The 9,796-nt window shown below is 46.2% G+C and overlaps 1 protein-coding gene across 1 annotated transcript; it reads left to right on the top strand.

The window, feature by feature from the left end:
- Nucleotides 1–284: 284 nt before the first annotated feature.
- On the top strand, nt 285–8,949 carry LOC118790042 (ornithine aminotransferase, mitochondrial-like). Its single transcript, XM_036546837.1, has 10 exons — nt 285–358; nt 3,124–3,345; nt 3,931–4,155; nt 4,797–4,892; nt 5,057–5,184; nt 5,489–5,611; nt 6,252–6,380; nt 6,721–6,834; nt 7,174–7,318; nt 7,696–8,949. The coding sequence occupies exons 2-10, from the start codon at nt 3,138–3,140 to the stop codon at nt 7,854–7,856; spliced, it is 1,329 nt and encodes a 442-aa protein (XP_036402730.1). The 5' UTR covers nt 285–358; nt 3,124–3,137; the 3' UTR covers nt 7,857–8,949.
- Nucleotides 8,950–9,796: the final 847 nt, after the last annotated feature.

The following is a 9,796-nucleotide window of genomic DNA, read 5'->3' as shown; positions in this document are numbered from 1 at the left end:
TTGGTGAATACAGAATGGCGTAAAATAGCTCGCCAGCTGGCCGTTCTGCATTTTAAGAAAGTCTTCCGAGCTAATTTATCGTGTAATTATGTATTCAGCAGTGGAGAGTGAGTCGTTTTATGGGTGTGAATACAATCGTGATCGCATTAGGCGTTATCTCTGCCGGGGCTCACGTACTGACAGTCAACGCAAATGACGTAGCCAGGACGGACAGCCAACGCAAAATACGTAGCTCCCAGACAAAATCGCGGAGTATAAACTCTACGGAAACGCAGCAGTGCGACCTCGTTGCGTGGCGGCGGAGACGGAGAGTGGAAGCCAGGGCAGGCTGTCTGCTGGAGTTCATCATATTTATAAGGTAATTTGTGCAGAATGCACTCTTCGTTTATCGGCTTTGAATGTCTGTTGGCGCCGTATCGAACTGGCTAGCCTGATTCGTCTGCATTCGCCAGTTTGGGTACCGCCAGCGCGATGGTTTGGTAATGTAATGCATTGGTTACTACATTGACCCGTCTGAGTCAGAGGTGCCGGTATTTTTCCATGCAGATCGCATGCGGAAGGTAGGTCTGGCTAGCGTTAGCTTCTGTTGCACGTAAAATCTAGGTGACCTGTAGCTGGACGTGGTACCAGGTAGATCGCTATTACGACGTAGTAGTCAAGATAGTTACCAGTTTTCTCCGTAATACAGCCCATCAACGCAGGTAATAAGACGCTTCTGTTGCTGGATATTGGTTATCGGTAGCTGCACTAGAGTACCAGTGAAATTTTTGGCATACTCCGCAGGTAGTTTGACGCTGTTGGCTGGGTACAGTCATTAACTAGCCAGCTCAGTATCAGATAACTATAGACACGGATATAATCGACCCAACTAATAATACCCAGTCAGACAGCCAGCTAAACACAGAGTTATCTTGTTAATCCATACTTGTGTGATTCAGTGCGATCGTTTTCTGTAAGTATTTACATAGATTTAGATATACTGTATAAACTAGTTTGGTATTGATGCGGATTTTTAATCGTCAGTTGACTAGTTCTAATTTTGTTTGAAGTAGACCAGGTCAGCAAACTCTCTCATCAGTCAGTCATCTGGTGTATAGTCAACTTGTGCCGGTGAGCTTTTATAAGAAATAAATAAGAAAGAAAATGCATAAAGCATTATAAGAAAAAATGCATAAATTAATTTTTACATCCTCAGATAGCTTGCTAGCTGAATAAACATAATGGACACGTTACCTTATACAATCATGTTATGTCCTTTGTATTTTGAAAGACGATGTCTATCACCAACATGTGCCAACTAAAAAGTGGAATTTCTGTGGAGAAGTGTTGCTGCTTACAAAACTAGATGTCTGGCTGGTGTATTTCATTTACATCGTGTTATTTTTGGCACCGGCAGATTATGTAGCACAGCAAATTAGTTTTTCCGTGAATCAAAACAGGCCGAACATTCAGACAGGAGGATTTACGGGTGACGTAATGTTTACGCTTTGTGACGTAATGTTTCTGCGTTACGTGTAGTAGAACCCGGGTCTGCAGAGCGGCGAAATGCATGGATCGATCTGTCGCTATTCTGATGGGTAAAACATTAATGAACGACCCTGACGTGACGGATTTAGCTGTAATGGTAATCAGATACCAGTGCCGTCTGAAATCGGCACTGCCATCGCGGAGCCTGTTGTGTGTGTGTGTGTGTGTGTGTGGGTGTGTGTGTGTGTGTGTGTGTGTGTGTGTGTGTGTGTTAATCCGATCTCTTCCCTAATCTCTGATCTGTATACGTGAATAGAGTGGGGGATTTTTTGTCTCGCTACTTCAAATTCAAACGTACATTATTAACCTTTCAAGTAAGTCCTTCCCTGTCGCGAATGTGGGTATTTAACTGTAGTTATCGGGTTACATCGTAACTAGGGACTGGCCAAGGAGTTGGGCAGAGCGCTGAGGTGATGTACTGTCTGTCTCTGTGTGTGTGTGTGTGTATCTTAATTTAGCTCCTGGCAGTGATACAGGGGGTGTGCGAGGGGCAGGGCCATGCTAGCCTATCCTCGCTCTGAGTTCAGGCCTTGGGTGCAGAGCAGGTATTTGCCTTTTTGGCTGGATCTTTATGGCATTGATATAATACGTGTGGCATAATAAACTGGCATCATGACATGTTTAAACACATTTGAAGTAAAAATGTGACAGGATTTTGATAATTGAACACTGAACATTGGCATAGCAGGTACGCAGCACAACCAGAGCAGTAAAAATGTGAAAATATCATACAAGCATCTCCATGAACCACTCAAAGCACTGGTGCATTATTTACAGTCAGTAGGACAGTATGATAACATGTTTTCGACAAGTTGAAGTGAGCAAGTTACAAAGATATATTCCAAAGTATTTTTTTCTACAGTAAACCTTAATTACATGATTATATAGTTGTAGGAACAGCTGTGAAGGAGACAGCCAGGCTATTTTACCATTGTTTGTCAGAGTTGTGTAGTTCACTGAAGCCATAGATGAAGACACACCCTGAACTACACAGCTCTCTTCTGTCTCTGTAGAGCAGGGTGTTCTTACATGGCTGGATAAAGAAGCCAACACCAGGTTCGGCGCCCAGAGAAAATACACTTGTAGGCACTTGCAATCCACGGGGGGCACAAAAACATATCTTAATAAAACGTAATAAATACTATGTAGACATCCGGGTATAAGGAGACAACTGGGGGTGCACTGAGGTCTGTCTGGGGGTGCAGTGCACCCCTAAGCACCCCCATAACGCCCGCCCTGAGCAACACTGTTTGGTACTTTGGGCTAATGTGAGGTCTGTTGCTGGTAGTGCGTGAGGACAGCAGAGATTGCTGTCTTTCTGAACAGCATGAACAGGAAGTGCTGCTGTTCAGAGAGCCAACCCTGCTGCTGCTGTGTTTGTTGCTGACCGGACGAGATGCCACACAATGACCGCTAAAGCCTGCTGTGACATGCTCTCTCTGTGGGCCTGATGGAAACTCGGCGCAGAGGGAGCGGCATTTAAACCCCGGTGTAGGATTTCAGCTCTTTCGCTTCATGCTACTGTAGCCATGTGCAGTGTGGCAGGCTCACTTCCTGTCTGACTTCCTGTCTCTCTGCCCTCTCTCCACCTCGCAGAGACAATCAGAGGGATGCTTTCCAAACTGCGCGGTGCCCTGAGTCGGGCGGGACCGGCGCTCTCTCGGGGCGTGCACACGGGGGCCCGGCCCGCCTCCAGCGCTGCTGCCAGCCTGAAGCGCTCGGAGCGCCCCCTGTCTGCAGAGGAGGTGTTCGCTCGTGAGGAAAAATACGGAGCCCACAACTACCACCCGCTTCCTGTGGCCCTGGAGCGAGGAGAAGGTGCAGTGCATGCTGGGAATGTTTGAGTCGCTGAGCGGAATCTGTCCGCCCACACATCCCGCGTCCAGGAATCGGGAACAGAATCCAACGAGCTGCACCTAGCCACAGGCATGCCCAGATGGGGCAAACAAATATTCTGAAGTAAATGTAAATGTAATGGGAGCAATTATGTAATTTCAGCAGAAGCTGCAAAACAGGATCACTGATTCATTGTTTTGTTGACGAAGATAAACTCCTGCCACTCCTAAAACCTGCCACTTTTAGTTGATAGTGTTAATATTGTTAATATACACTTACAATACTCTTGGTTACACGTTATGTAGATATTTACCAATCTTGTAACACTGTAATTATATAAGTAGAATGTAATTGAAGACATCCTTGTAATTCTTATAAATGTGTTTAGAGGGTTGACATGTGGTTAGATTTAGAGCTTAGAGAAAGTGTTTTGGATTCTGTTACCCATGTTGATGAGAGTGTGCTCTGAGGGAGAGGGGACGTGGCGTGGTGAGGTGCTCCATTTGACGGAGTGGCAGAGCACTCTTTACTCTTGTGTGGTGGTGACACGCTGTGTTCTCATTGCAGGGCTACACGTGTGGGACGTGGATGGCCGCAGATATTTCGACTTCCTGAGCGCGTACAGTGCGGTGAACCAGGGCCACTGTCACCCCAAAATCATTGCTGCGCTCCATGCCCAGGCCTCCCGCCTCACCCTCACGTCCCGAGCCTTCTACAACGACGTGTTGGGCGAGTATGAGCAGTACATCACCACCATGTTCGGCTACCACAAGGTCCTGCCCATGAACACAGGTACGAGAGTGCAGGGATCCCATATACACACCTCAATGTGCGCTCACACTCATAATCAAATATCAGCACCAGTTTCATTTCATAATGGATTCAGACGCAACTCTTTCTGCTTCTCCTATTTGTTTGGGTGAGCATTTTATTCGGGTAACCTGTACCTAGCATTGTTACATTGCAGTTTTTACAATTAGCTGATGCTCTTATCCAAAGTGACAGTTACAGTTTTATCCATTTATACATGGATATTTACTGAGGCAATTCTGGTTTAAGTACCTTGCCCAAGGGTGCATCAGTGGTGCCCCAGCAGAGAATGGAACCAGCAACCTTCCGGTTAGAGCTCTGCTCCTTACCAGTATGTTACACTGCCTCCCCTAGAATTTTACTAATGAATGTTTAAGTTGACGGGTTACTTTATTTTGTGCTTATGAATAATATCCAGTGGCAGTGTGTGGAGTATTTCTCAGAGGGTCACAGATGAAAACAGTGCAAGTTGGAGGATTAGGGCTGAATTCACACTGAATGGCTGTTATGTCAAAGCTTCACATGGTTCCTCTGTATTTAGCATTCTGTCAAGTGGTGCAGGAATGTCAATTTGCCTGGTAAATTTTTAAGCAGACATGTATTTGAATTGTTTGTGCCTGCAGGTGTTGAAGCTGGAGAGACAGCGTGTAAACTGGCTCGGAAATGGGCCTACAACGTGAAGGGTACTCCAAAGTACAAAGCAAAGATCATTTTCGCAGGTAAGTCAAACAACAATGATGTTAAGATGAGTAGACTGTATAGTTCTGCTCTGTAGTTGGGCAGTTTTCTGTGGTTCTGCTATGTGATTGGGTGGTTTTCAGTTGATCTCGCACTGGTTGGTTAAAGCTTGTGTATGGGTCTGTTCTCCTGCTGTTGTGGGCAGAGGGGAATTTTTGGGGGCGCACCATGGCGGCCATCTCCAGCTCCACAGACCCCAGCAGCTACGACGGCTTCGGCCCCTTCATGCCGGGCTTCGAACTCATTCCCTACAATGACGTGCCTGCGCTGGAGGTAGGACCCTGCTTCAGTATCCCCTCATTTCACTGCATGTTTATTTTATCCTTTCAGTTCATCCATCTTTACATTTCTGCTGTTATGCATAACTGTCAGATTCTCTTCGCAGTGTGAACATTAATGGTTGAGAAGCGTTATATTTTCATTCCCAGGATGGAAAATTGGAGGAGTAGTTGATGGTCCGCTGCACTGAATGAATGAATGTTTTTCCTCTGTGGTTCCACTCATGTTAGCTGGGCCTTAATGGCCACATGGTGGTTTAGCGGGATTTGACCAGTGACCATCTGGTTGCATTTCACAGCGAGCTCTGCAGGACCAGAATGTGGCTGCGTTCATGGTGGAGCCCATCCAGGGCGAGGCGGGGGTGGTGGTTCCAGACCCAGGGTACCTTACCAAAGTGAGGGAGCTGTGTACCCAGCACAATGTAAGTGTTAGCCCTGCCTTCTGCATCTGAAATATGGAAAACCAGCTTCACACAGCTGAATATGCGAGACCTTCCACTCTTGCGGTTTCACGCAAGGCAAAGGCCTGTGTGAGGCCTTGGGTCAATATGCTTTTTCATTCAGCATGCTCTTAAAAATCTGTCTGTCCGCTGCATTTTAGGTATTTGGAGGTTGTTAATGAAGCCTATAAAATTTAAATTATTTTAGTAATACTTGACATGATATATTTGTATCTGTATCACATTCATCAGGTGTGGTTTTCTGTTCAAATGAATGAATTTTGTGGTTAGGTCTTAAAATGAACGACGTGGAGCTCATTCATGTTTAGTGATTGTGCCTTATTTTAAGTCGGCGGTTTTAGTCATATCTGTGAATGCTGGGAAGAGCACTAATAAGCAGCGGTGTTTTGGAGATGCAGCTCAGCTGAAAAGCATATTCACAGTGCCATCTTCTGGCAAGATGAGGTATGACAGCGCTTTATCTGCTGTTTGTGGTGTTCAGCCTTGTACACACAACACTCAGGTGGCTGCACAGTGCATAAATCGTACACCTGAGGTACAGGTGTTAAAGCAGGCTGACACAGGTGTGACCGTGGGCTCGTCTCCTTCGCCGCTCGCACAGGTGCTGTTCATTGCTGACGAGGTGCAGACGGGATTGGCACGAACGGGCCGACGGTTGGCAGTGGACCATGAGGCAGTGCGTCCGGATCTGGTGCTCCTGGGGAAGGCGCTTTCGGGCGGAGTCTACCCTGTGAGTGTGTGAGAGGGAGGGGGGGGCGGAGTCTACCCTGTGAGTGTGTGAGAGGGAGGGGGGGGCGGAGTCTACCCTGTGAGTGTGAGAGGGAGGGGGGACTGAGTTTCTCAGTGGTGCTCGGGCTCGCTACCCAGAACCGCTCTAGCCGTGTGTTTCCTGAGCAGATACATGGATCGGTAGCCTCACAACTTAAAAATGTATATTAAAATTTTAAGCTGAAGACATAAGTTTGATGACAGGAGCCCTTCAGCCCAGCTAGCTTTGTCTCTCTGCCCATAGTGTAGAGAGTGTGTAGCGTTTGGATGAGTGCTGTCCCTGACTGCTGACCTCTCCCCAGGTGTCTGCTGTGCTGTGTGACGATGAGGTGATGCTAACCATCAGGCCTGGAGAGCATGGCTCCACCTACGGAGGCAACCCGCTGGCCTGCCGCGTGGCCATCGCCGCCCTGGAGGTCTGCACCAATCACTGCATCTATCAATCCGTCAATCAAACCCTCAGCCAATCACACTGTGGGTCAGACTTCTGTCAAACCGCCCCCCAGGGCACTTCCCAGTGGCTGAGTGACAGGCATAAGTGAGCGCTTTTTGTAGAGAATCACGGGCGCCATTCCTTTCAGGCAGAAATTCGGAAACTTTTTGGCAGATTTCTCAGTCCCTCTCACATCTGTGGAAACGCTGATGTGAATCACTGTGTTAGGTCCAGTGGACAGATTAAAGAGGCCCACAGCAGCCAGGTGCTGGCCAGGTGTTGACCAGGTGCTGACCAGGTGCTGACCACGCCCTCTGTGCAGGTTCTGGAGGAGGAGAAGCTGGCAGAAAACGCTGAGAAGATGGGGGAGCTGCTGAGGGCGGAGCTGAGGAAACTGCCCAATGAAATCGTCACTACAGTCAGGGGGAAAGGCCTGCTCAACGCCATCGTCATCAAGGAGACTAAAGGTACGGGCTGGGTGTCCCACCCACACTCCACTCTGTGCTCACTTCACACGATTATATACCTAAACGCAACATAGTGTAGGCATGTAACACGCAGTACTGTGCTTTGTCCTTGTATGTTTTAGTTTATTTTACTTTCAGTTGCTGATATCTGAAGTCATTTCAGTTGCCTAAGTTATGAGAAAGTGTATTGAACAGGGAAATGTAAGGCGATGTACTGTTTAGTGTTCAGAGGAGCGTTTCACTTTTTTCACTTGGTCTGCACCTTAGCAGCTCCTGAGCTGACGCTCTGCCTTTCTCGAATTTACCCATGATCCTTCACAATGTGTATGCTGTATTTTACCCATAATCTTTCATGGTGCCCATGTTTCTGCTTTCAGACTATGATGCCTGGAAGGTTTGTCTGCGCCTCAGAGACAATGGCCTGCTGGCCAAGCCCACTCACGGTGACATCATCAGACTGGCCCCGCCCCTCATTATCAAGGAGGACGAGGTCAGAGAGTGTGTGGACATCATCAAGAACACCATCCTGTCCTTCTGACCCAGCTGAAGCACGTACTGGCGTCCTGTCAGACTGAGCCTGCTTCATATTACCCACAAGAGTGAATCCTATACATGAACTCTGGACTTAAGCACATGGATAACTTAGGTTAATAACTTAAGCGTGTGAACCAAAACTTTTCATAGGACATCTCATTGAAAAAAAAAAAGTCTCAATATACACGAGGGATTTTAATGGCTGCAATGTGTGGCAGTTTTGTCAGTTTTATCATTTAGGATGACCGATAAACATGAATTGGCAAAAGTTCTTGGCTGAGAAGAGTTAGAAGTATTCTAGGATGAAAGCTACTTGAATGTTAAGTGTTTAATGTTTCACTGCTGCAGGGGAACTCTGGGTGGTTTGTGGTTATCCGTACAGAACGCACAGCAGAGGATATTGGCACGTGTTTACCATATTGAAAAAGCAAAAGAACTGTGTTCAGTCTACAGTTCAGCCTGAAACTAGCTCTCTCATTGTAAAAGGGAACAATTCTTGAAAGCAAATTCATAAAAATGATTTTTTTATTACAAACATTTTGGTTGTTTTTACAGTGTAGATGGGAGTTGTTTGAATGGATTCATATTTCATTAGAGATGAATATGTTTTAAAATCTGCATTGTGGAGCTGAGTGTAGCAGATTGTTGGGGAGGGGAAGACCAGGGCGTTTTCCTGTGTGTACCCCACTATCTCTGTGAATATAAGACCTGCTCAGGAATCTATAGGAGAGGAACCTCTGAGATTCAGATCTAAAGAGCTACTGACAGAAGTACCTGTGGACCTGAAGTACACTGGAAAAATGAAAGCTGGTAAAACACTGAAGGCTAAATGTGTAGCGCAAGACGACAGGACTGAGGGAATCCGTTACTGAAACTGACTGTTGCACTTTTTCAGTGTACAGTGTTGAATCTGCTGTGTGTTAGCAGTGACGGAAGTCAGAGCGTCACATTTCTTTTTAATGAACAGTGTGTTGTCACTGCAGAGAATTCTTGCAAAGTGCAGCTCAAATGCAGTTGGAAAGAATGTTTACATCTGTACAGTGTGTTTACAGGAAACGTCAGTGTCACCTTGTGTTCGGTTTAAATGGCAAAGAAGACTGGCGAGAAGCATTTCTGAGACAGTGTTACCATAGTGTTCTTTTAATAAAGGTTTTGACATTCTGCTTTTCAGTTTGAATATTTTTTGTGCTAAAAGACCTTTGTGGGGACATGTATGATATCACATTGTTTGGACCAGTTTACTGCCATTTTAGTAAAATGTGTCCAGAGATTTTTTTTGTTAGCCGTTATGGAGTACCATACTTCTGTGTTTTAAATCCTAACACCACCCCTGACATTCAGATCAAATGCATTTATTGCATTTACAAATACATGCACTGCATTTACTGTTTCCTGCCTTGATTTGGTGTTACAGGCAAGGTGGATACACAAGGACGCTGGGCCTTATGAAGTCACTGAAACACTCGGTGTCAGATGAAAATGAACATTTCTCAAAATTCCTTATTTGAGCACAACTGCGGTGCACTTTTATGAGGACATACATTTAAAATAACTAATTAAAGAGTTACAGAGTGTGTGGAATGCCCCCTCTGCAGACTCTTTGCTTGTATTTTCATTTTAGCCTGATTGGGAGGTATTCAGCAGTTTTCCAAGGCTTTAGAATAGTGAACATTACAGAGCAAACAGATACAAATAATAACAATCATGCAAATGGTCCAGGACTCAGTGTTTCTCAGTCCTACTCCTGGAGCCCCCCTGTCCTGCATATCTCAGGTAGGTAGAGCAGGGGAAGATGGAAAACGTGCGGAGCAGGGGGCCCCAGGAGCAGGACTGAGAATCAGTGGCTATATTTAAAGGAAACGACACGCCTCCACACTCAAGCCATGTCTGCCAATTCCGCACTTCCCATAGCCACCACCAGGTGTCGCCCTTCCCTCTCTTATT

This window comes from Megalops cyprinoides, chromosome 15, assembly GCF_013368585.1.
Source record: "Megalops cyprinoides isolate fMegCyp1 chromosome 15, fMegCyp1.pri, whole genome shotgun sequence".
Taxonomy (NCBI): domain Eukaryota; kingdom Metazoa; phylum Chordata; class Actinopteri; order Elopiformes; family Megalopidae; genus Megalops; species Megalops cyprinoides.
The sequence above is the reverse complement of the archived record's forward strand: the minus strand, read 5'-3'. Positions and strand labels throughout refer to the sequence as shown.